The 27552-nt window shown below is 44.3% G+C and overlaps 1 protein-coding gene across 1 annotated transcript in view; it reads right to left on the reverse strand.

Moving 5' to 3' along the window:
* Window positions 1-27552, reverse strand: part of LOC133378773 (uncharacterized) — a 196288-nt gene that overhangs the window by 140268 nt on the left and 28468 nt on the right. The window contains exons 6-10 of the mRNA XM_061613399.1: window positions 19275-19418; window positions 11571-11731; window positions 10792-10907; window positions 8819-8934; window positions 632-841 (exon numbers count right to left, since the gene is read on the reverse strand). Of these exons, the coding sequence (XP_061469383.1) occupies window positions 632-841; window positions 8819-8934; window positions 10792-10907; window positions 11571-11731; window positions 19275-19418 (747 nt within the window). The remainder of the gene's footprint in view (window positions 1-631; window positions 842-8818; window positions 8935-10791; window positions 10908-11570; window positions 11732-19274; window positions 19419-27552) is intronic.

Here is a 27552-nt window from a genome sequence, read left to right on the forward strand (position 1 = left end):
AAGAAAGGAAAACTTGCAAACCTCCCCCAGCAGCCATATATGTATGAAAGTACTTTCTGCATGGGCAGTAGCAGTCAGCTGGGCAGCGCTGCTGACCTGCCTTCCCAACACCAAGTGTTGCTGCGAGTTCCTGAGAGGGAGAGGCACAGGGAGCTGAGCTAAATACGGGCATGATGGCAGAAGCAGTGGATGGACTCAGTCACCACACCCCACTATGCTCCCCACCCCTCCTTGTTTCAGGAATTGGCAGTGATGCCCAGCATTGGGAAGGCAAGTGAGCAAACCATCCTGCCTGTGCAACCCTGCCGACCACTACTGTGCATTGGGCTCTTGGGATCCTGACCTATTTTAAAAGTTTTGATTTCAAAAAAGATAGAATTTTGGTCACAAAACAAGATATAAATCTGAAAAAAGAAATAGAAATACATTTTACAGTGCACTTTTTAAAAAAAGATTATTTAGATTAAAATAATATGCAAACTGTTAAAATTAAATCAAAGTTTTCCTTGCACACGCACTGAAGAAAAATGAAAGATTCTTTAAGACCAAATACATTTTTATAAATATTTTTATAATAGTAATGCATTTTAAAAGCTGTTTGCTAGTTTTCATTTCAAGCATGTGAACATACCTCGTCTTACATATGTCGTTGCAATTTCTTCATAGGTAACAATTATATCAACACCTGTTGTTCTTCTATAGTATAGATAATCTTGCACTATTCCTGTGCAGTTGGCATCACTTAAGCAGTCTAATGCAGCAGCAGAAAGAGAGGTATAAAACACAGGTTCTAGCGGTCCTGACAAAAACTGATCCATATAGACATCAAAAAGGTTATCCACTGAGGATAAAAGAAAAGAAGAGGAGGTCAAGTTTTACCATTCATATTCAATATTCTTTTTCTCTGCTGTGTCATTTTGCCTCAGAAACCTTATGTAGGCTACTTTTCTTTTACAGACCTAAATGGTGAATTGTTTTTCAGTGTAAACTATACATCTATATCAGTATCTATAAACAAGACCTTAAAACTGACTTGGTGGCTAATAGGCAGCCAGTTTTTAGCACAGGTGCAGTGATACATTAATTGTTGTAAACTGCCCAGAGAGCTTTGGCTATGGGGCGGTATACAAATGCAATAAATAAATAAATAAATATGTGCTTTGTAAGGGTACCACACACCAGTTTGGATGCAGAATTCTGCACCAGCTGCAAGGATAAGCCGCAAGGGCAGCCCCAGATATCTCACATTACCAGCACCAAAGTCAAGTGGCTATCCTTGATCAGTAAAGAGTGCAGATGATGCATCAACTGAAGCTGGTGATAGGTGCACTTTGTCACAGAAGCCTCAATTCTCAGTTTCTCTGTCTTAGCAGGATTTATCTTCGGTCTCTTGGTCTTCATCCAGGCTACAACCGCTGGAATAGGCAAATTTGTATGTTCCCTTGTAAAAAGGAAGATGTTCCCTTTAAGGGATATTTGGGGAAATATCCCATGTACCTGTTTACCATGATGTAACTTCCTAATGGGTGGGATTAGTTACCTGGCTTCCTCCTTCTTTGTCCTGGGAATTCCTGAATAATCTCCATTACTGATCTCTTTACTTCTGGAAGACGCCGCATGGCAGATGCTCTCTTGAGAGCATCACTACCAAAAGACCAAAATGGACTAAGGCTTCTACTTTTCTTTCATCTAAGCTAGAACCTATGTTTTCTGAACATATGAAAGGTCGTGAGTAAATATTCTTTATCTTTTTACCTAAGAAGGTTGTGTCTGCTTTTATTTGTGCCTAGGGAAAGGTGTGGACTTGGTTTATATTCTCACTCTGCTGCTTGCGTTTATATCTCTGCTAAGAAATAGGACCACAAAACTTAGTTCCTATTTCATTTTATATTTTTAAAATACCAAACAACAACTGCATCCAGGCACTGGTTAAGCTTGTACACATCCTCCCATGAGTCAGATTTTATGAAGAAATAGAGCTGGGTGTCATCAGCATACTGATGATACTGTGCCCCAAACCCTGATGACTACTCCCAGCGGTTTCATATAGAGGTTAAACAGCACCCCAACACTGTTTCCTGGATGAAGCAGATTATCTTGACCCTTTTCAATCAGGCTTCAGGCCCGGTCATGGGACAGAGACTGCCTTGGTCACCCTGCTTGATGACCTACGCCAGGCATCAGACAGGGAGACTGCATCCCTGTTGGTGGTGCTGGACCTCTCCGCGGCCTTCAGTACCATCAACCATGGTATCCTTCTGGGCTGTCTAGCTGGGATGGGTTTGGGAGGCACTGTTTTGGGAGGCACTGTTTTGTGGTGGTTCTGATCCTACCTGATGGACAGGACCCAGAAAGTAGTGATGGGAGACTAGTGCTCGTCCTCCTGGCCTTTGGCCTATGGGGTCCTGCAAGGTTCTATTCTGTCACCCATGCTTTTCAACATCTATATGAAACCAGAGAAAGAGGTCATCCGGAGATTTGGAGTACAATGTCATCAATATGCTGATGACACTCAACTCTCACTCCTTACCTTCTGACCGCAGGGAGGGAGTGCTCATCCTAAACCGGTGCCTGGAGGCTGTGAAAGGCTGGATGTGGTTGAACAAACTGAAACTTAATCCAGATAAGACAGAAGTGTTACTGGCCAAGGGGAAAACTGTACCAGGGATAGGGTTGCAACCTATTCTGGATGGGATTGCACTCCCCTTGAAGGAGCAGGTCCGCAGTTTGGGAGTTCTCTTGGATCCTGCCCTGCTGCTTGAATATCAGGTGGCTAGGAGTGCTTTTGGCCATCTCAAAATGGTCTACCAGCTGCGTCCATTGCTGGAAGCAGTTGACTTGGCCACAGTGACACATGCATTGGTGACATCGAGGCTTGACTACTGTAACGCACTCTATGTAGGGCTGCCTTTGAAAATGGTTCGGAAACTATAATTGGTTCAGAATGCTGCAGCCAGAATGTTAACTGGAGCACGGCACAGGGAACACATTACCGCTGTGCTTTCCCAACTCCACTGGCTCCCAATTTGTTTCCGGGCCCAATTCAAAGTGCTGGTTTTGACCTTCAAAGTCCTAAACGGCTTTGGACCAGTGTAACTGAGGGACCGCTTGCATCCGTATGCTCCTGCCCTCCATTTAAGATCATCTGCCTCTGGTCTCCTCTGTGCTCCTGTAATTAAAGATGTCAGACTGACAGGCACACGCGAAAGAGCCTTTTCAGTTGTGGCTCCTAGGCTTTGGAACTCACTGCCTCAAGAAGCCCGTTCTGCTCCCTCCCTGTTGGTTTTCTGGAAACTTTTAAAAACAATACTGCTCCGGAGAGCCTTTGAGAGGGTCTGATGGGCGAGTCTGACACTGTCTCTACATTTTTTATTTTATCTTTTTTAATCTTTATCTTGTGGCTTTTACTATTATTTCCCCATATATGTACTCATACATATACATGTAGGTTTCTTGGTTTGTTTGTATATATATGCTTATTTTATTTTATGTATTTTAAATTGTATTTTATTTATTTTAACTTACTGTTTTGTCTTGTTTTTATTCTGTATAATTTTATTATGTATGTGTGTGATTTTATTGTAAGTCGCCCTGAGTGCCCCATCGTGGGGTAGAAGGGCAGGATAGAAATATTATAAATAAATACATAAGTTAGTGTTAGGTCCCCAACGCTATTCACTTAAACTGGATGTGCAAGTAGCTTTGGAATCCTCATAGAACAGTGCCTCCAACCTCCAACTCACAAAGACAGTCCTGGAGAATACCATGGTCAACAGTTTCAAAAGCCACTAAGAGGTCTAGCAGGAGCAACAGGGTCACACTACCCCATCTCTCCCACACAGAAGATCATTTGTCAGGGTGATCAAGGTTGATTCGGTGCTAAAATCAAGCCTTAACCCTGAGTGGAATAGGTCCATATAATAAGTTTTCTCCAAAAGTGCATGCAGCTGAATTAACACCGTTGAGCACCTTACACAAAAAAAGAGCTACTAGCAGCTGGGTGGTAGTTGTCAAATTCCTCAGGATCCAGGGAGGGCTTTTCAGGAGCAGATATACTACTGCTTCTTTCAAGTCAGTGAGGACCTTCCTCTCATGCAACCGCTCCCTGGATCTTTATGGTCAGTTGGCACTCCAACCTGCATGAACAAGCCAGGATGAGTAAGGGTTGAGAGAGCAAGTAGTGAGACAGATAGCCAAAGCACCTTATCCACAGCTCCCTTAACCAGACAGTAGCGCCACTAACCATTTAGTCAACAACCCACTACGAGGGGTGAGGCACTTTTTTAAGCCCAAGGGATGCATTTCTTTGTGGTTAACCTTCCAGGAGCCATGGGCAAAAAGTGAACAGTGCCACCCCACATCTCTCTTTCATGCACATACATACATCTTCAAAACACACACATAAAAACACACCCATCGATTTATTTATTCACATCTCTTCTCCCCCAAACATACATACTTTTACCCCCTCCTCCATCAAGGGGGGATAGTTTTTTCAAGCCTAATTGCCAGAGACCTTCACGGAGATTAGAGCCAGAGAGATTAACTCCCATTTCCAGTAGAAGACTGTTTTCAAGCCTAATGCCATGCAATGTATGGGGGATTTTTGGTGGGGGAAGGGACAGTTATAGCGCATGGAAAAGAGAGGATTAATTCTTCCTTCCCACTACAACCCCCCCACAGATGTAAATGCTGTTCATGTCCACGACTTCAGTCCTTCCCACAACAATAAAAGGTGAGAACAGTTGTAAAGTCGTTGTGAATTCCCTAAATATTTTGTGCCGAAATTTGAAGCTGAGCAAAAAGAGGGCATAGTGTCAACAATCAAGGATCCAAACACTAGAGTGATTCATCAGTTTGTAGTACGCATAGTTCATTCAAAACCATTCTGGAAAAGGTCAGCTTGCTTCCTCATTTTTTTTAATCCTGTATTACAGTCTCTTCCACAATATTTTTGGCAAAGGACTATACATTTCATACCTCCTAATGCCTGCATGTGTACCTCATATTGTACAATTCTGCAAATACAGCAGATCATGTCCAGCAATGTTTCTGATGTAGAATTCGTACAAGTGTTTAACTGGTTTGAGTTCTCCAATAACTTGTTTCTGTTTCCAGACTGCAGGATGTGGAATGTTACCAACAAGAGTGATACACTGGTAATTTTTCTTCCAAATATTCTATCTCAACATATTCAAAAGAGGACCATTATTACTTAACAGAATGTCTAGTAACAATGCTCATCCCAGGGTGGACCATCTTGCCGCTGCCTGATTCAATTGTAGATCATCACTTGGATGATATGCCTTCCAAAGCCTGCTTCCATAGAGATAAAAAGAGATGGCATTATTGATCTTTTTAAACCACTCTGGAAGCCTTTTTGGCTGAAGAGCAAAGGGGGTTCTAATAAAATAAATAACAATAAAGAGTTGTAGTGACAAACAAATATAGATATGTTATGTCCAAGAATCAAGGCAGAAGTAAATTACAATGACTGAATTCTAAAATAAGAAGTAACAGCCATAACAAGTTGCTGCCCATGTAGCAGTCCATGTATGGCACCTAGTGATGCATTAGTACTAAAGGCTGCTGAAGTTTGTAGCATTACAAGTGGAACGAGCAATGTGTGATGGAGATGGCACAGCTACAGAGATGGGCATGCCAGAAGGAACCAATCTAGGGTGGTGCTCTTAGATGCAGGACACCCAAGTGTTTTGCAAAAGCAAAAACCAGGGTGAATGAGAAAAGACAAGAGACCACATGAGACTAACATTTAAAGAGATAAGGGATTTGGAAGGTTTGGAGCTCTGCTAGAAGCTTCAGAGCAAGAAGGCTTAAATGGACCATATAGCCTATAACTCAAGAGATTGCAGGAGAGGGTAATTAAGAAGGTGAATGGGAAGTTTTGTTTGCTTAACAAAAAGCCTGAGCAGGAAGCCAGAATTCTATTTGTGTTAAGGGTTAGAAATCCACCAGTTTACCATGAAGTATGTTCCATCTCGATCACTCAGATCTTCTGATGGGGCACTTTGGTGGTTCCCCATGCCCCTGAGGTTCAGTTAGCCTCCACCAAGGACAGAGCTTTTAGAATGGTAGGCCCTACCAATAGAGGTTCATCAGGAACTATCCCTTCTTTCTTTCAGGCGTCTTTTGAAAACCAAACTTTTTAGACAAGCCTTTTAGCATGAATTTCCCGCCAGCTAATATAGTATTATTGATGCTTTTATTATTGTTTTTATGGACATTTTTATTTTTATTTTCTTAATGTATGCCTATGTTGTAAGCCGCCTTGATGTACTCTATGAAAAGTACAGCCTATAAATACTTAGACATACATATATATACATGTAGCCATATATATTAAGCCTAGGGATAGGGGAGAAATTTGATTCAGTTCACTTTAAAAAATGAACCTACCTAATCTGCACTTTTCAAAACAATACATGAATTGAAATACAGCCATCCTTCTCTGAATTTTGCAATACAGTTCTCCAGCCAAGTCATATATACAAAACTCCATGTAAAAGGTGCATATAAATACATATATATTAAAAATAACATACAAAATGTATTACATTAGCAAAAATTGTTTTGCAAAAATATGCATATTAGGGGAAAATGCATACAAAATGTGTAGGAGAAATTTGCACTAAAATGCTGATGAATTTTCATGAGAACTTTTTTTTAAAAAAAATCACAAACTGATAATAGAAATATGGAGAAGCCAACTTAAGATTACAAAAATGAAAATCTGGAAGAAACCAAAATTTACATATTTGCCCACCCTAATTAAGCCAGCAGAGTATCCACTACTTATTCTTTCTAAGCTCTGTGTTCAGTCCCCAAGCACAGAGCTGAAGCCAGGCTAAATATTAGATTTTCTTTACTAGGAACAATAAATTCTCTAATAAATTACTTAGGGAAGTTGTAAGCAGGTATCTGTTGAGAATGGTCTGAATATAAGGTTATCCTGTTTTGGGGTAGGAGATAAACTAGATGATTTACTAAACCCTTTCCAACTCTGATTCTGTTGATCAGTTCACAGATAAATCTGTCAATTTGTACTCAGTGAAGCACCTGAACCTGTTGTAGTGTCCTGTCCTTACTAGTTAAGGCCTGTGGGGCAAGCTTAGAGCAACACCGAGGCAAGAAAGAGATAACAAGTCAATCCTGATGAAGCCAGATGTCCAGAGTTTCCAAGACCAGGGATGGGATCTACTTGCTGGTGCTGGTTCAATAGCATTCTGTCAAACTGGCAGGCAGTTTACTGTTTCACAAAGAGCACGCTAGTGAGTTTCACCTTAGCAAAGCAAAGAGCAGGCTAACCTTATATAATGATAGGGTTCCACAAATTGTTCACCAATTTCAGTTTTCAGGGTGAGAGTAGTATTTTCAAGGTTCAGGAAATATTTGCCAAAAATAACCCTTAATAAGAATGTTCACCCTTTCCCCCCTGCTGTCATTTTTTCCCTCTTACCCGCTGTTGCTTCTGCAGCTCACTCATTGAGGAGTGGGTCTCTTAAAAAGAATACATGTTCTGGCTGGGAGTTCAGCATTCTGTATTCTCTTGGAAGGCCTTTTGGTATCTCAGGCATGGGAGAATAAACATGCTATCCTGGGCAACTCAAGGCCTAGGCAGCTGGCTCATAGATCCTGTTGGAGTCCCCTCTGTCTATCAACACTTTATGGGGTTCAGGTCCTTTGGGGCCCTATGAACTGCCTAGCCTCACATGGTCCAGATTTCCACACCCATGGATGTGAGAACATCTTGCTCCAAGTCATGTGTGAGTCACTGGTTGGAATCATGACATATAAAGTGATGTGTAACTTGAATATTATGCACAAATACTGTACACAAGAGGCTGCTTACTTCTACTATCTTTCCACCCACTTTTTGAAAAGGCTTAAGAGCTATCACATCTGTGATATTCATTTGTGTATCATGGGATTCACAGACTGCTTCATGAATGAACACAGAAGAAGAAAGAAGCCTAATTAATCAAGAAATCCCACCTTTAAATTAAATTAATTAAAATGAAGAGCATAAGCAAAGTTTTAAAATATATTTTCTCTTCATCATTGTGAAGAACCACCAGGGACTGTCCCACTGCCCCTTTGGCTTCGGCCCTATGTCTATCAGGCAGTTTTATATCAGCCTCTTATCAGAAACAATTTCAAGATGACAGCAGAAACTGACAATGCTTTGCAGACATCAAAGCCATTTTCCAACCAAAAATGACACACACAGCACAAAGGTGTCATCCGTCTTGATTCATCATGGCTTCAACATTGTTCTAGTCTGTGCATCCACTTTTAATCTGACTGCCATGTACAGGCCATATATAAACCCAGTTTGCACCAGATTAACACCTCAGAGCAAGACATTCTGGGCAGGGATTCAGAATCAGGTTCCTGGTCAACTGAACTGGCTGAGGAAGAAGGGCTGGGAGACAAGCCAAAGGAGGAACAGCTAGGGGGAAACTCAGCTGTTGGTAGGGAGCCTTCAGAAGCCTATATAAAAGAAAGCCTGAATGAAGCTGAGAGACGTCTTCAGCCTGAGAGGGAGAAGGGACTTCCAGAGACTTGAAGCTGGAAGGCTACAGGATGAGGGGTGAGGCCTCAGCCTAGCTCCACCCTGGGACTGGGAAAGGACCCTCACTGGGGAAGTGGGTAGTGATGTAGCAGCAAGGTTGCTTGGGGAGTTGTGATTTTTTCCCATGGTAAGCAGGAGACCCCAGCCATGGACACTAGGTCTTCTGACATTCCCCTACTCATAGATACCCAACAATCATCTTTAAAACCCCACTATGCACTCTACCTTCTCTTCTCTTACAAATCCATTTATATTTTTCTTCACAATCTAGCCTCAGAGCAGTTTGGTTGACTGAATTTAGACCTACACATCTTCCAAATGGACTCTCTTGCAGTTCTAACCTATAAGCAAAAAGACATGACTTTTTAACTGCTACAAAAATGGAAATGCATAGTTATATTCCGCCTCCTCAAAAGCTTTGAGGTAGCTTATAGATCACAAAATAAACCAGAAGCAGTCAGTAAGGAGGGGTGGCACCATGCATCTAGGCTCCAGCAGCAATGTTGTTGCCACTTACTGGGAGGGAGAGGGGTGAAGCCTTGGGGTCACATTGGCTCATGCACTGCACAGCACCAACCTCCTCTATCAGTGTACCCCTCTCCCTCCTGTAAATGGCAGCAACTTCATTGCCAGAAGGCCAGGTGCACAGTGCCAACTCTCCGCACAAATCACTCCTGAAATAAACATAAAAAATAAACCCAGTCAGGCACAGCCATCTAACATGGACTACTGTAACACACTATGTGAGGCAACCCTTAAAAACCACCAAAACTTCTACTGGTGCAAAATGCTGCTGCTAAAACCTTGATTGGGGCAAACTCTGGGATCATGTGACCTACTTTATTGTATCAGTTGCACTGATTGTCAGTTTCTTTCCAAGTGAAATTCAAGATGCTAGTTATTACTTCTAAAGACCTAAAGAGCTTGGGACAAAGCTTCTTGAAGAGACATCTCCAACCATGTGGCTCTGTACATCCTTTAAGATGAGCAACACAGTCCTCCTGCACATGCCAATGCTTTCTCAGATCTGGTTGGAGGAAATGCACAAGAGGGCTTTATCTATGGCAGACACATTCCATATGTAGAATTCCTTGTCCCAACAGATTAGCTTCCTCTCTATTTGTGTTTCACCAGCACTTCAAGACATTTTAAAATAATCCTGCAACTGTTGCTGCTTGATTTATTATTATTAAAAGATTTTATATCAATTCTCAAGAAATTAATTTAATATATTTATGCTAGCTCTGTCTTTCTGTGCTCTTTGTCTCTTTGTGTTTTGATGGTGCATTTAGTCTTGATTGTTTGGGATCATTATTTTAGTGATTATTTTTACTTTTATTGCTGTAGTTGCTTTATTGTTAATCTTCTTGAAGCTCACTGAAAACAATAGACAGACACAAATTTTAGAAATCACACAATGAGGCTTGAAAAAGTAAAGAGAAAAAAACGATATATGGATTACATAGTAGGCGGGAATCTATTCTGTTTTCTGCTGATACCTCTCTCAGAATAAAAGATCTGAAACTTAGAATTTGTGTTGTCTGACAAATAGAAGCTGGATAGCTCAAAGTACAGAACAAAAGGGAGAAAAGTGAGTGCCACTAGAAAGATAAGCACCATTATTGCCCATTCATCTTCCAGACATAATTGTTCAGCTTCCATGTGTCACTCTGCTCATGTGTCTAGATTTAGCATTCCCATCTACATGAAGGGAAGAAAAAGAAAACAGGAATGGGCTTTGATAGTACAGATGTTTCATAAGCAGCATGAAGGAACAAGTCAGGGGAAGACTCCTTCCCTTCTATCCCATAGCTCGCAGTCCCTCTATAGACGTTATCAATAGTGACAGAATAGAGGTGGAGCATCACCACAATGGAGACCAAGAGGCAATGAGTCCAGAGAGTAGGTGACACAACTGAGAAAAATAGCTTTACTCATGATTAGAATAGCAATATTGAAATACATATTTAAAATGCTGAACATTAATCTGGAGAGTGCTGTTGCACTCAGGTCCTGCTTTCAGGAATCTGTTTGGGCACTGAGAGAACAGGATGGTGGACTGGATGGGTTATTGGCCTGATCCATCAGACTCTTCTTATTTTCTTGACATCTTTCTGTTGATCCTAGAAAAATATTCCCTTTAATCAATTTTAACCTCACCCCAAACTAAAACGACTGTAAACATTGATGAACAGTACCAATGTAATACTTTAGCTGCTGATTTCGTATCTGACCAAATCCATATAGATTTTTGCTTCCTGCTATTCAGTCCAGTCCAAAAAAGCTCAGCTGAACTTGCAGAGAATATCCAGTTCTGCCAAAATATAAGAGACAGTAAAATATCTTCCTGCAATATTTTCCAATTTGATGGCTATGTTAGTCTTCTATTAAATTTTTAAGGTCAAATAAGAACTAACAATACTTTAAACCATATAGAAAGGAACATTTGAGCCTTTCCCTCTGAATTCAAGTCAGCACCTCCCCCCCAACACTAGAGTATAAGCCCTGGCAAAGGCTGTTGTAAGCTCCAGCTTCATCCAGAACCCTCCAAGTATGCATAGTTGCAGTAAAGAAACTAATATTATACAATATAAGGAACCAGCATGAGGAACTCTGAACAGGGAACACTAGTCTGAAGCTGCTTGAATATAGTGCCCTGTTTTGCCCACTGTGTACATTAGAGGCCTATAGCCCAAGGAGACAAAAGTCTAGTTTCCCTTGCTTATAGAGCAGTGTCTGTATATCTCAAGACTGCTGTTCCCTAGTCTTACTCAGGTAAGAGGAGAGGGATGTTTTCTTTTTCAAATCAGGCTGTTTATCTATAGGAATATTGTTATTAATAGTCTTCAGGTTATATTTATCTATTTACATACTCTGTTTTTTCAAAAGATATTTCAAAGCAGCTTGTAATTAAAATAGTAACAACCCCAACATCTCCATAATTTACGTTTCTCCATGCATAGAAATGTGTCAATACCATTTCACTTCTGCTTTCAAGCCATATGAGGTCTGTACTTCTGAATCTTCTGCACTGTTTCCGAGCATCAACCCAGCTGACTTTGACATCACTGAAGTAGTAGCAGCTATCCCCCCAATATTTCCAACCAGAAAACCGTGGGCACCATGCACTTTTCATATCTGACAAAAACACAAATATGCAAACAGAGGGCATGGAAGTCAATATGCTATAGTCCGAGTGTTTTAACTTAAGGTGCAGGTAAAAAAACTGTGCACTTAATAAATTTGTTGTAAATGGACCATTGGTCTCACCTGAAGGGTGATTTTCCTATGAGGACGGACATCACAGCGGGTTTTAGCTCCACCTATCGTGCGAAGGCAAGAATGTCTTTGAAGTCAAGACTAGGGGCGTCAGGCCCCTCCCACTCTCCAGTTCATTCGCAGCGAGTCTAAGGAGAAATATCTAAAAATACAAGAACAAGGCCAACCGGCCTGGCAGCAGGAAAATAACACAATAGTACCATGCATAGTGACATGACTCCAACATAGCGGTATAACAGAACTAGAAGTCTTGACTTCACTCTTAAATTTAAATATAATAGCGTAACAGTAACATATAATACATTAGAAAATATATAGTCATCCTCCAACTGGGAGGGTCGTGATGTCCGTCCTCATAGGAAAATCACCCTTCAGGTGAGACCAATGGTCCATTTTCCCTATGAGTCCGGCCATCACAGCGGGATGTACCCCAGCAGCCCATACAGGGAGGGACCACCCACGTGTTAATCCTCATTAAGAACCTGTTGCAACACTCGTCTGCCAAAAGATGCGTCAGCAGATGCATAACGATCAATTTTATAATGCCTTATAAACGAGTGTGGGGTAGACCAGACTGCAGCCCTACAAATATCGGCAACAGGAGCATTAGTGGCAAAAGCAGCCGAAGTGGCAGCTGACCTGGTAGAATGAGCCGTTATACTAGCTGGAACTGACAGCTTCAGAGACTCATATGCTAAAGTAATACATGCCCTTAACCAACGGGATAAGGTAGGATTGGAAACTTTATGCCCCATAGACCTTGGATGAAAGGATACAAACAGAGACTCAGTTCGTCGTATATCCTGGGTCCTAGACAGGTAGGTCTTGAGAGCCCTCCGGACATCCAACGAATGCCAAGCCTTCTCGAGAGGATGGGTAGGATTCGGGCAAAAGGAAGGCAAAACAATGTCCTGGTTGCAATGGAACACTGAATCAACCTTGGGACGGAAGGAAGGATCAGTCTTCAGTACAACAGAGTCCTTATGGAAGACGCAGAGATGGTGAGCGGAAGACAATGCGCCCAACTCCGAAACTCGTCTGGCAGATGTGATTGCGATCAGGAACAAGACCTTGAAGGACAGTATAAGAAGAGGCACAGTCCTGATGGGTTCAAAACGGAGGACGTTGCAAAGCCTGCAGAACCTTCGGCAAACTCCATGAGGGAAACCGATGGACAACAGCCGGAGAGCGTAGGGCGACTCCCCTCAAAAAACGTTTGATGAACGGATGTGAGGAAATATGATCTCCAGGAGAGGACACTGAGAGAATGGACGACAGAGTGGACGCATGTCGACGTAGAGTGTTGGGTCGAAGTCCCATCATAAAGCCGCTATGGAGAAATTGGAGCACCTGATGCACAGTGGCCTGGGATGGATCATGGTGGTGGGACTGACACCACTTGGAGAACGCCACCCAGGTATGTTGATAAATACGGGTGGTAGATGGTCTTCTCGAGGCCAAAATAATATCAATCACAGCGTCAGACAGTCCAGCTGACCTCAAATGTCCCCATTCAAACGCCACGCTGTTAGATTGAACCAAGTAGGGTCCTGGTGCAGTACTGGACCCTGGGATAGAAGGTCTGGCCTTACTGGAAGTGTCCAAGTATCCATCATTGACATTGCCAGAAGATCTGAGAACCACGGTCGGCGTGGCCAAAATGGTGCTATCAGAACCAGCTGTGCCCTTTCGGTTCGTGCCTTCCTCAAGGTTTTGGCTAACAATGGTATGGGAGGAAAGGCGTACAATAGACCGTCTGGCCACGGTGTTGTCAGAGCATCCACTGCTTCTGCTGTTGAGTCCAGGTATCGGGCAGAGTACCTGGGAAGCTGGCAATTGTGACTGGAAGCAAACAGGTCGACTGAGAGGGCGCCGAACCGACACTGGAGACGATGGAAAATGGCTGGATGAAGTTTCCATTCTCCCGGAAAGACCTGTTGTCTGCTGAGCCAGTCTGCTGTCACATTCCAAATCCCTCTGAGGTGTTCTGCTTTCAGGAATTGTAGATGTTGTTCTGCCCAGACAAAGATGAGGGAGGCTAAGTCCTGCAGAGGACGAGACCTGGTGCCCCCCCGTCTGTTCAAATGTGATTTTACACACGTGTTGTCTGTTCGAATGAGCACATGATGCAAAGGGAACAGAGACTGAAAATGACATAGAGCTAAATGGACAGCCTTTAGTTCCAACCAGTTGATGCTTTGGGATTGCTCTGCGTTGGACCAAACCCCCTGAACGTACTGGGAGTTGCAGTGGGCTCCCCAACCTATGAGGCTGGCATCTGTGGTTACAACGGTTCTGCGGGGTTCTCTGAACGACGTGCCCTTGGAGAGGTGTTGAACCTTGGTCCACCAGCGGAAGGAGAGGCGCAGTGCGGGGCTCAAACGAACTTTGCGATGGTTGGAGCTGGCAATGTCTTTTTGAAAAGGCAACAGAATCCATTGAAGGGGCCGAGTGTGGGCTCGAGCCCATGGCACAATGTGGATTGTAGATATAAACATCCCGAGCGCTCTGGCGAGAAGCATGACGTCTGCAGATGTTTGTTGCATCAGGGACCTTGCAATGCTTGTGATGGCAGTGATGCGATCTGGAGCCAAGAAGACCATTGCCTGCAGGGTGTCCAACATTGCCCCTAGATGTAGTAGGCGTTGGGTTGGTTGGAGATGGCTTTTGTCGAAGTTGACAAGCCAGCCGTAGGCCTGCAAAACATTGAGGGTGATCATTAAATGATGATGAGCCAGTTCCTCAGACTTGGCCCGTATTAGCAGATCATCCAAATATGGGTAGATATGAACCCCTTGGGTCCGGAGGTAAGCCACTAGGATGAGTAGCACCTTGGTAAACACTCTTGGAGCACAGGAGAGGCCGAATGGCATCGCTCTATATTGAAAATGCTGGTGGCCAAAGGCAAACCAAAGAAACTTTCTGTGGGCTTTGCAAATGGGCACATGGAGATACGCTTCCTTAAGGTTGATAGAAGCCAGGAAGTCTCCTTCATGCAGACTCTACGTAATGGAGTGGAGTGATTCCATTTTGAACCTGCGATATGTTACAAAACGGTTGACAAACTTGAGGTCCAATACCGCTTCCATGGTAAATCTTGTTTTGGCACAGCAAATAGGAGGGAGTACACCCCTTCCGACCTCTCAGTTGTGGGAACTGGCTCTATCGCCGCTATGTCCAAGAGGTGGTGTATAGCTGTCTGCATGATGTTGTGCCTGGCTGGTGCCCTTGGGCAAGGAGATGGGTGGAATCTGTCTGATGGGGTTGCCCAGAACTCTATGGTATAACCATAACTGAAAAGGTCCCTGATCCAGGAGACCTTAGTAAGGCGCAGCCATCGATCTCCAAAATTAAGTAATCTGCCACCTATGGGGAGGGCGTTAAGACTACTTGCGTAGGCGAGGGCCTCCCTTATATGAGGACGATGAGTTGCCCCTGCGCCCTTGGTACTGACCTCTGCCCTGGAAGCGTCGGTTCCAGGAGCCCCTGAATGCGTTGGGGTCATAGGGTCTGAAGTCGCGGCCTCGTCCTCCTGGCCGCGTTCCTCGAAAGGGCTGGTTAGAACGGAAGGAAGGAAATCGCCTGAAGGGCCTGTGGTCGATGTTCTTGACTGTGGCCAGAACCGGTTTGTGGGCGTCTTTTGGATCAACCAGCACTGCCTTTAGAGCTTCCTCGCCGAAGAGTAGAGATCCGGAGTAAGGAGCCCTGGACAGATTCAATCTGGCCGCTGAATCAGCTTGCCAGTGGCGAAGCCAGAGGGTGCGATGAGCGACTATTTGAGCCGTCATGGCTCGTGCCCCTAATTGAGTGGCATCCAAAGTGGCATCGGCCACAAAAGCTGCTGTCTTACGCAATTTCAATAGTGCTCTTCTGAGGGTGACAGGATCAGGGTTAGCGTCCTCTAGAAGGTCATCCATCCACATCATAGAGGCTCTGGAGAAGATGGAGGCTGAAGCGGAGGCACGCATGGCTAGGGCAGTGGCCTCGTGATTCTTGCGGAGGGCGAAGTCTATTTGTCGCTCAGTAGTGTATTTTAGGTGGGATTCCCCTTCCCTGGGCAAAAGCGATCGTGAAACGAGGCGAGCGATTGGTTCATCTATGCCAGGGACATCTAACTTGGTGGCAAAGTCTGGGGCTAGGGCGTAAAGTCTGTCAGCCAGGTTCTTGAAGCGTCGAGCTTTGAGTGGATGGGCCCATTCTTCAGAGGCTAATTTGGCAATTGGGTCCGGCACCGGGATGTAGTGTTCAGTAGGTGCAGGGGATTTGAGGACCTTGGCCCCTTTGATAGCTGGGGCGGACGAAGTTGAAGGCGCAGTCTGGAGACCAAGGGTATTAACTACCCTGCGTGCTAGCGGCTGATAGTCTGAGGTATTAAACAAGCGATACGATGTATCCTCCTCATGATCTGAATAGTCGCTCCAGTCGTCTCCTTCAACATGGTCAGTGAAAGTTGACTCCTCCGCATACGAGGCTTCGTCCGTACATCTGCCTCTGGCTACATCAAAGGGATCTGGTGAACCGGAAGAATGAGCTTCATGGCACGCACGTTGGTCCATGTTAAGTGGAGGTATGGCAGGAACTTGTGGTAGTGACTGCATTTGGGTGAAAAATGCCAGCATGGCTTGAAGTTGGGAGAGGAAATCAGGAGACAGCTGCAGACTGGATGTGGCAGATGTATGTGCCTGAGGAACTATTGGAACAGATGTTTGGGGCGGTAAAACGGAGGGAGGTTCGTTAGGCGAACACTGAGCGGGAAAGCCAACAAACTCTTCCTCGTCAGAGGCAGCAGCAGGGGAATGGAAAATGTCACTTATGTGTGTCTGTGCTGTGGCGGTGGTTGGCACAGAGACATAACGAGGGCGCTTTGGTTTACTATGGCTGGAAAGATGTTTTGTCTTAGCCAGTGCTTTGGCATGTCTGGTCTTAGACGTGTTAGGATGTTGTGGCTTGGCTGATTGTGGCATGTCTGGCTGATCTGGCACCATGTGTGTTGATGGTGACATGCCTGGCTGTTCTGCCATCTTATATAAACCTGGGTGCAGTACACTGCCACGGAGGGGGCAGGATGTAAAGACCCGAACTGGCACAGTGTACTACCACGGAGGGGGTAGGATACACTGGCAAATGGCGAAATGCACTGCCACAGAGGGGGCAGAATGCACTGAGGTATCAGCGTTAATATAATATAGGCTGTTTTAGAGTTGGCACACTCAGATTAGTGCTGTAGGCTGGGTTTTTGGCTTGTTCACGGCCCCAGAGGGGGCAGGATATACAATGTAAATCAGATTTAATACAAGTCAGCCACTGATATTAAAGCTCCAGCCTTGATAATGTAATCCAGCCACTAGGATTAAAGCTCCAGCCTTGATAATACAATCCAGCCCACTAGGATTAAAGCTCCAGCCTTGATAATACAATCCAGCCCACTAGGATTGGAGCTCCAGCCTTGATAATACAATCCAGCCCACTAGGATTGGAGCTCCAGCCTTGATAATATAATTCAGCCACTAGGATTACAGCCACAGTAAAAATGTGTGTAAATCAGCCTTGTGTAAGTTTGTCAGCAGCACATATACACAAACATACAGATAGATAGCCTGCAGGGGAGGTATCCGATGCTTAATAAATGGTAACAAAAAAGGCGGGAATTTTGAATTTCCAAAAAATGGTGCCCAAAAAAAAGGGCGGGAAAAAACGATCAAAAAAGGGCTGAGGGAGAAGGAGCAATGGCGGCCGTCGGAAGCGAACTGGGGGAAGGGCTGCCCAGCACGGTCTCGCCGAAAACCGCAGTTGCGGCTCTAGAAAAAACCCCTGAAGAAGCAGGTAGGGGAAAAACGGCAGCCGCCGCAGAGAGAGCCGCCGTCGCGGTCTGTAAAGCCCTTCGCAGTGGGATTTAAGCCACGTAGCAAGGGCGATCTGAGGCAAAGGAGTAACGGCGGGAGCCGCAGCTGCAAGCTCCCGCTGAGATCAGATCAGCCGCAGCCGCGGCGACGATCAGGGGGGAGGGAGATCAAAAGCGATCAAAAAAGAGAACCGCAGCCGCGGTCACTGAGGGGGCCCCCTGGCTACGGATACGACAGAGCCGGGGGGGGGAGGGGGCTTGAAACTACCAAGGCAAAGAGAGCCGCAGCCGCGGTCTCAGAGGGAGCCCCCCGTCAAGGAAATAAGAGAAATTAAATAGACTTAGCTAAATGCTACGTGAAATTCCAATCTTGTTCGTACGAAGGCAAGAATGAACTGGAGAGTGGGAGGGGCATGACGTCCCTAGTCTTGACTTCAAAAACATTCTTGCCTTCGCACGATAGGTGGAACTATTTCCCCACGGTGATGGCCCACCTCCTATGGAAAACTGTAGTTTACTCCTCACGGAGTTACAATTCCTAGCACTTAACAAACTATAGTTCCCAGGATTATTTGGGGGAAGCCACGTGCTTTAAATGTATGGTATGGATATAACCTGAGGCATGACTCTGCCTCTCTTCCGAGGCCTCTGCCGGAGGGCTTGTGGGAGAGGCAAAGTTTTCTCTCACTTGAGGATTTGGAGCCAGGAGGAAAGAGCAGGAGAAACTTCTGCTGTTTCTACCTTCTCCATGTGACAGTGCAAATAAGAGAAATCTCTGCTGCTCCATGAAGCCTCTGCACTGCGAAAGAACGTAGCAGAGCCAATTATTAGGAAGAACAAAGAGGCTACTTAATGAGGCAATCCAACATCTTTGGCCCCCTGCCCTGTGCCATTGTGCACCTCAGTAACCTATAAGAGATGAAAATTGCAAGCAAACTGCACATGCATCAAATCCAAAATTAATTTCAGAATTCTCCAAATTAAACCAGAAGGAACTTAAAGCAGAACAAACCTGCCAAGGAATAACAGATGAAACCGGGGCATCCACTTCTTCCTACCAGTGCTGTATTTTGAACATAAATTTTTAACAAGGTGGCTTACAAAGAGCATACTTTCCACATTACACGACAGACATGACATGGATACTCTTGTAAGGATCCATGTGGTTGTTCAAAAACATAGGTATATCATCTACACTTTAAATGTGCTTGCTGCAGGAAACATCAGTGTACCCATAGCAACAATGTCTGCATGTAAGTGTGGAGCCATCCTCAAACACAGAAGAATAGGTGAAGGAAGAAACTAATTGGGGAGTAATCATGTGCAGCACTGTAGATGTCAAAAGGTATAAATATCAGCTTGGTCACGTAACTATAATATGGGGATAATAAAGCTGGCTTGTTTTATAGACTATTGTTACAAAGGTTCCCAAGATAAGCTATGTGGTATGCAGTGAGCGCTTAGGAAAAATGCTATATATTGTTATTAGCGCTACTTAAGATTTAGAGAAAGAGTTCCTTTCTGCTCCTAACTCAGCTCCTACCAACTATGTCCAGGTACCTTGTTCACAAATAGTAGGCGAGTCCTGAGCTCTGCAGGAGTGAAAATTATCACAAACTCCGGTGTATGGATTGCACAGTTCATCACCATAGCACATACTGCAAACAGACGAACAGTTTTTTCCAAAATAACCCAAGGCGCAATCTATGAAAAATAATAAAAATGACATTACCTAAATCATCATTCTTCCTAATTCCAATGTTCAGGCTTTGATTGTTATTGCTTATGTAGCCAACATGACACCAACATACATACAAGGGGAACATACCAACAGGACTGGGAGAACCCCAAGGTTTATAGAAGTACAAAATATCTTTAGAAAAAATTGGTCTGTTATCAGAGTGCTGGTTTTTATATAGAAAACTAAACCACACCATATCCAAGAAGGAGGCATCAGCAGGCTTGAGGGAATATTTTACGGCAAGTGCTATTTGTAACAGATTCATCCATACAAAAATGTTATGAAACGTATTGTTAAGTAACCCATTTTAAATGAAAAGGAATTGACAGCAAACATTTGTGGAAGATCATTCTATCAATGACCTTTGTCATAGAATCATAGAATCGTAGAGTTGGAAGGGGCCTGTAAGGCCATCAAATCCAACCCCCTGCTCAATGCAGGAATCCAAATCAAAGCATTCCCGACAGATGGCTGACCAGCTGCCTCTTGAATGCCTCCAGCGCCAGACAGCCCATTACTTCTCTAGGTAATAGGTTCCATTGTTGTATGGCTCTAACTAGTTTTTCCTGATGTCCAGTCGAAATCTGGCTTCCTGCAACTTCAGCCCATTATTCCGTGTCCTACACTCTGGGATGATTGAGAAGAGATCCCGGCCCTCCTCTATGTGACAATCTTTCATGTACTTGAAGAGTGCTATCATATCTCCCCTCAGTCTTCTCTTCTCCAGGCTATACATGTCCAGTTCTTTCAGTCTCTCCTCATAGGACTTTGTTTCCAGTCCCCCGATCATCCTTTTTGCCCTCCTCTGAACCTGTTCCAGTTTGTCTGCATCCTTCTTGAAGTGCGGAGACCAGAACTGGATGCAGTATTCAAGATGAGGCCTAACCAGTGCTGAAGAGGGGAACTAATACTTCACGCAATTTGGAAACTATACTTCTGTTAATGCAGCTTAATATAGCATTTGCCTTTTTTGCAGCCACATCACACTGTTGGCTCATATTCAGCTTGTGATCAACAATTCCAAGATCCTTCTGGCATGTAGTATTGCTGAGCCAAGTATCCCCCATCTTATAACTGTACATTCGGTTTCTTTTTCCTAAGTGTAGAACTTTGCATTTATCCCTGTTGAATTTCATTCTGTTGTTTTCAGCCCAATGCTCCAGCCTATCAAGGTCCCTTTGAATTTTCTTTCTGTCTTCCACAGTATTAGCTGTGCCCCCCCCCAATTTTGTATCATCTGCAAATTTGATAAGCATGCTCTGTACCTCCTCATCCAAGTCGTTAATAAAAATGTTGAAGAGCACTGGGCCAAGGACCAAGCCCTGTGGTACCCCACTCGTTACTTTCCCCCCAGTTTGAGAAGGAACCATTGATAAGCACTCTTTGAGTACGATTCTGGAGCCAACTGCGGATCCACCTGATAGTTGTTCCATCCAGCCCACATTTAGCTAGCTTGCTAATCAGAATATCATGGGGCACTTTGTCAAAAGCTTTGCTGAAGTCAAGATATATTATGCCCACGGCATTCGCACAGTCTACAAGGGAGGTTACCCAAGCAAAAAAACAAGATAAGATTAGTCTCGGTGCAATGAGCTCCTGGCTCTCCGGGAACGACTTCATTTCCTTGAGGCCAAGGTGGCGGACCTGGAAAAGCTGAGAGAGGCAGAGAGGTGTGTGGAGGAGGCCTTCAGGGACGTTATAGCTGTGTCCCACTCCAATGATGATAGCTCTCCTGCTATCATGGAGAACGATGGTCTCGGGGAAGGAGAGCATCCAGTTGAGGAAGAGGGAAACGATCCCTTAGAAGGGACCGATTCCTTGGGGGATGAGCAGCTATCCTCTCGTGCCGAGGATATATCTCCAGGGGGTGGAGGGATCCTTGTAGTGGGTGATTCAATCATTAGGAACATAGACAGTGGGGTGTGTGATGGGCGTGTAGACCGCAAGGTGTTTTGCCTGCCTGGTGCAAAGGTTGCGGATATCGCCCGTCGTTTAGATAGTTTGGTAGACAGTGCTGGGAAGGAGTCAGTGGTCGTGGTGCACGTTGGCACCAACGACATGGGGAAATGCAGCCGTGAGGTCCTGGAAGCAAAATTTAGGTTGCTAGGTAGGATGCTGAAAGCCAGGACCTCCAAGGTTGCTTTCTCTGAAATGCTACCGGTTCCACGCGCAGGCCCAGCCAGACAGGCCCAGCTTCGCAGTCTCAATGCGTGGATGAGACGATGGTGTCGGGTGGAAGGGTTCGGATTTGTTAGGCACTGGGGAACATTTTGGGACAAGCCGGGCCTGTACAAAAGGGACGGGCTCCACTTGAACCAGAATGGAACCAGACTGCTGGCACTTAAAATTAAAAAGGTAGCAGAGCAGCTTTTAAACTGACTGAGGGGGGAAACCCGACAGGAGCTGAGAAAGGTCCGGTTCGGAATAAACCTCCCCCCTGGGATAAAAACCAAAGAAATGATGAAATTTTAAAAGGGGTAGGCCTAGAAGTAGGCATTGTGAGAGAAGGGGCACAGGATATAAATTCAGAAGAGCAAAATTACCACAGGCCAAACCACAAGTGCCAAAGACACTTGAAGAGAGACACTGCTTACAAGTGCCTGTACGCTAATGCTAGGAGCCTCCGAACCAAGATGGGAGAACTGGAGTGCTTGGTCTTAGAGAAGAGCATTGATATAGTGAGCATAACCGAGACCTGGTGGAATGGAGAAAACCAGTGGGATACGGTTATCCCTGGATATAACCTATATCGGAAGGACAGGGAAGGACGTATTGGTGGCGGAGTCGCTCTATACGTGAAAGAAGGCATTGAATCCAGCAAGCTCGAAACCCCAAAAGAGGCAGACTCCTCCACAGAATCGTTGTGGGTGGTGATACCATGCCCCAGGAGGGACTTAATACTGGGAACGATCTATCGTCCCCCTGATCAAAATGCTCAGGGAGACCTTGAGATGAGATATGAAATTGAGGAAGCATCCAAACTAGGAAATGTGGTAGTAATGGGTGACTTCAACTACCCGGACATAGACTGGCTGCATATGTGTTCCAGTCATGACAAAGAAGCAAAGTTTCTAGATATTCTAAATGACTATTCCCTAGATCAGTTGGTCATGGAACCGACCAGAGGGACGGCAACCCTGGACTTAATCCTCAGTGGGCACCGGGACCTGGTGCGAGATGTAAGTGTTGTTGAACCGATTGGGAGCAGTGACCACAGTGCTATTAAATTAAACATACATGTAACTGGCCAATTGCCAAGAAAATCCAACACGGTCACATTTGACTTCAAAAGAGGAAACTTCACAAAAATGAGGGGATTGGTAAAAAGAAAGCTGAAAAACAAAGTCCAGAGGGTCACATCACTCAAAAATGCTTGGAAGTTGTTTAAAAACACTATATTAGAAGCTCAACTGGAGTGCATACCGCAGATCAGAAAAGGTACCACCAGGGCCAAGAAGATGCCAGCATGGTTAACGAGCAAAGTCAAGGAAGCTCTTAGAGGCAAAAAGTCTTCCTTCAGAAAATGGAAGTCTTGTCCGAATGAAGAAAATAAAAAAGAACACAAACTCTGGCAAAAGAAATGCAAGAAGACAATAAGGGATGCTAAAAAAGAATTTGAGGAGCACATTGCTAAGAACATAAAAACCAACAACAAAAAATTCTATAAATACATTCAAAGCAGGAGACCATCTAGGGAGACAATTGGACCCTTGGATGATAAGGGAGTCAAAGGTGTACTAAAGAACGATAAGGAGATTGCAGAGAAGCTAAATGAATTCTTTGCATCTGTCTTCACAGTGGAAGATATAGGGCAGATCCCTGAACCTGAACTAACATTTGCAGGAAGGGATTCTGAGGAACTAAGACAAATAGTGGTAACGAGAGAGGAAGTTCTAAGCTTAATGGACAATATAAAAACTGACAAATCACCGGGCCCAGATGGCATCCACCCGAGAGTTCTCAAAGAACTCAAAGGTGAAATTGCTGATCTGCTAACTAAAATATGTACCTTGTCCCTCGGGTCCTCCTCCGTGCCTGAGGACTGGAAAGTGGCAAATGTAACGCCAATCTTCAAAAAGGGATCCAGAGGGGATCCCGGAAATTACAGGCCAGTTAGCTTAACTTCTGTCCCTGGAAAACTGGTAGAAAGTATTATTAAAGCTAGATTAACTAAGCACATAGAAGAACAAGCCTTGCTGAAGCAGAGCCAGCATGGCTTCTGCAAGGGAAAGTCCTGTCTCAGTAACCTATTAGAATTCTTTGAGAGTGTCAACAAGCATATAGATAGAGGTGATCCAGTGGACATAGTGTACTTAGACTTTCAAAAAGCGTTTGACAAGGTACCTCACCAAAGGCTTCTGAGGAAGCTTAGCAGTCATGGAATAAGAGGAGAGGTCCTCTTGTGGATAAGGAATTGGTTAAGAAGCAGAAAGCAGAGAGTAGGAATAAACGGACAGTTCTCCCAATGGAGGGCTGTAGAAAGTGGAGTCCCTCAAGGATCGGTATTGGGACCTGTACTTTTCAACTTGTTCATTAATGACCTAGAATTAGGAGTGAGCAGTGAGGTGGCCAAGTTTGCTGACGACACTAAATTGTTCAGGGTTGTTAAAACAAAAAGGGATTGCGAAGAGCTCCAAAAAGACCTCTCCAAACTGAGTGAATGGGTGGAAAAATGGCAAATGCAATTCAATATAAACAAGTGTAAAATTATGCATATTGGAGCAAAAAATCTTAATTTCACATATACGCTCATGGGGTCTGAACTGGCGGTGACCGACCAGGAGAGAGACCTCGGGGTTGTAGTGGACAGCACGATGAAAATGTCGACCCAGTGTGCGGCAGCTGTGAAAAAGGCAAATTCCATGCTAGCAATAATTAGGAAAGGTATTGAAAATAAAACAGCCGATATCATAATGCCGTTGTATAAATCTATGGTGCGGCCGCATTTGGAATACTGTGTACAGTTCTGGTCGCCTCATCTCAAAAAGGATATTCTAGAGTTGGAAAAGGTTCAGAAGAGGGCAACCAGAATGATCAAGGGGATGGAGCGACTCCCTTACGAGGAAAGGTTGCAGCATTTGGGGCTTTTTAGTTTAGAGAAAAGGCGGGTCAGAGGAGACATGATAGAAGTGTATAAAATTATGCATGGCATTGAGAAAATGGATAGAAAAAAGTTCTTCTCCCTTTCTCATAATACTAGAACTCGTGGACATTCAAAGAAGCTGAATGTTGGAAGATTCAGGACAGACAAAAGGAAGTACTTCTTTACTCAGCGCATAGTTAAACTATGGAATTTGCTCCCACAAGATGCAGTAATGGCCACCAGCTTGGATGGCTTTAAAAGAAGATTAGACAAATTCATGGAGGACAGGGCTATCAATGGCTACTAGCCATGATGGCTGTGCTCTGCCACCCTAGTCAGAGGCAGCATGCTTCTGAAAACCAGTTGCCAGAAGCCTCAGGAGGGGAGAGTGTTCTTGCACTCGGGTCCTGCTTGCGGGCTTCCCCCAGGCACCTGGTTGGCCGCTGTGAGAACAGGATGCTGGACTAGATGGGCCACTGGCCTGATCCAGCAGGCTCTTCTTATGTTCTTATGTTCTTAGAAATCCATGTTGGCTCCTAGTAATCCCTGCACTGTTTCAAGGTGCTTACAGACTGACTGCTTTATAATTTGCTCCAGAGTTTTTCCAGGGATTGATGTTAGGCTGACTGGTCTGTAGTTCCCCGGCTCCTCCTTTTTGCCTTTTTTGAAGACAGGGACAACATTAGCTCTCCTCCAGTCATCCGGCACTTCACCAGTCCTCTATGATTTCGTAAAGATAATAGACAGTGGTTCTGAGAGTTCTTCAGCCAGTTCCTTCAATACTCTGGGATGCAGTTTATCTGGCCCTGCCAATTTGAACTTGCTCGAAGTGATTGGGTATTCTTTGACCGTTTGTCTATCAATCTCAAGTTCCAGTCCTGCCCCTTCTACTTCATGTTTCCCAGGAGGGTCATAGACCCTTTTTTTGGGAGACGACTGGGCCAAAATAGGAATTGAGCACTTCTGCCTTTTCTTTGTCATCTGTTGACATTTTGCCATCCTCACTGAGTAACTGTTCACCATTTCCTTTCTCTGTCTCTTACTATGGACATACCTGAAGAAAGCTTTTGTTGCTTTTAGCATCCCTCGCTAACCTCAGCTCTTTCTCAGCTTTAGCCTTCCTGACACCATCCCTGCAATTCCGTGATACCTGCCTGTAGTCTTCCTTTGTGGCCTAGCCTTCTTTCCGCTTCCTGTATGTGTCCTGTTTTCAGATCAGCTGTAAGCTTTTTGTGAAGCCACATTGGCTTCTTCTGCTGTTTCCCCCCTTTTTTCCTTGTTGGAATTGCCTGCCATTGCGCTTTTAGAATTTCCTTTTTTAGAAACTCCCACCCATCTTGGACTCCTTTTCTCATTAGGGTCGCTTACCATGGAACTGTACTTACAATTGTTCTGAGTTTATTAAAATCAGCTTTCCTGAAGTCCAGGGTGTGCGTATGGCTACTCTCAGCTTTTGCTTCTGTTAAAGCTAAATAACTAAATAGGACGTCCATGATTAAAGGCAGTTGTTGTTTTTTAATAACAGATGCTGGAGGAATAGCAGAGGAAGGCTGCCACCTTTATACTCTATTTGCAATGTCCTGAGTTATCTGGCTGGCCACTCTGGAAAAAAGGATGCTGGATGAGGTAAATTTTAGTCAGATACTATTATGACTCTGTGGATTCTTAAACCACACGAGGCGTTCCCATTACTCCTACAGCACCAATTTAAAAAAATAATCGAGGGAAGGAGCAGCAGGATCGAAGCTTTGTGCCAGAAGAGAGACCCTTTTTAGTAGTGTGACTAAGAGGCATTTGTTCTGCCCTTTCTTTACAAAATAGAACAGGCTTAGAGATGCTCTTCATGTTATTTCCACAACAATAGAACTGCCATCAGCCATGTTTTGTTACCTGTGGTCTAAATATGTGGGAATTCAGTCTTGTGGTATGGGGGGGGGTATCTGAGCCAGCTCCCTTCTAGTGGGCTATGTATACAGCATACATCTAAAGCACATTTTTCCACCACAGAATCCTGAGAACTGTAGCTTACCCCTCACGGAGCTACAGTTCACAGTACCCTTAAGAAATTACAGTTCCACGAATTCTTTGGGGGAAATAATAGGCTTTAGATGTATGGTGCGTACATAATCCAAGCAGTGTTACATGGAGCAGCCAGTCATGGCCAAGACAGTGTGTATATGTAAAGCTCTTTAATTAACTCTACGTTTCTAATTCAAGGTACAGTATTTACCAAAGGATTCAAGAAAGAGTACGAGAAATTGGAAAGTGCATAAAAAGAAAATACACAGTAACTTCTAACTAATCTTACGCAGACAAAACTTCTAAATAAGGTTCAGCCCTTACATCCTTTACATGCAGTTACACTGGACTGCTTTGAATCTAAAGCAATCAGCAATCTTTAGGGCAGACACAAACATATTTAAAACAAAGCATTTTTATGTTGTGTTCTGGGAGGCATGTTGATGGACAAGAGGAAAGCTAGTGTCCAGTCAAATAGGATCCTGGGGCTTGTCAGGTCCAACATTTACACAGGATACAGTATTTAGCACTTTGCAAAATCCAGGAAATAGCTTTAGAAGATACACATCTGAGGAGATTTCTCCTTTCCTTTCCTGCCAGACACTGCTATGTGTATTCAGGAAAAACCTCAGGTTTACTGTGTTACTTGTGGCCATGGAAGGAGGGCAGCCTGGTAGACATAACAGTTCTTAAAGAAACAGAAGACTAGAGTTTTGCTTTCATCACTGGCAGTTTCTCCTTGGACTTATCCTCTCCCTTCTATTGAATTGGTTGCAGCATGTGCATGGTGACTTGAGCATCCAGGCCTACTGGTTAAGCTGACAGTTGAAGCAGCTGGGATAGTGGCGGATGGCAACAAATGCACTCCACCGCCTGCAGTTGTTCCGCACAGTGCCGCTGGATCTATTCATCACGCATGAGAATAGTCAGACTCTGCGATTCTACTCAAGGTACCAATGCCCAGGGATGGAAGCAGTAAACGCATACTCAGTGGA

Source organism: Rhineura floridana, chromosome 3 (assembly GCF_030035675.1).
Source record: "Rhineura floridana isolate rRhiFlo1 chromosome 3, rRhiFlo1.hap2, whole genome shotgun sequence".
Taxonomy (NCBI): Eukaryota; Metazoa; Chordata; class Lepidosauria; order Squamata; family Rhineuridae; genus Rhineura; species Rhineura floridana.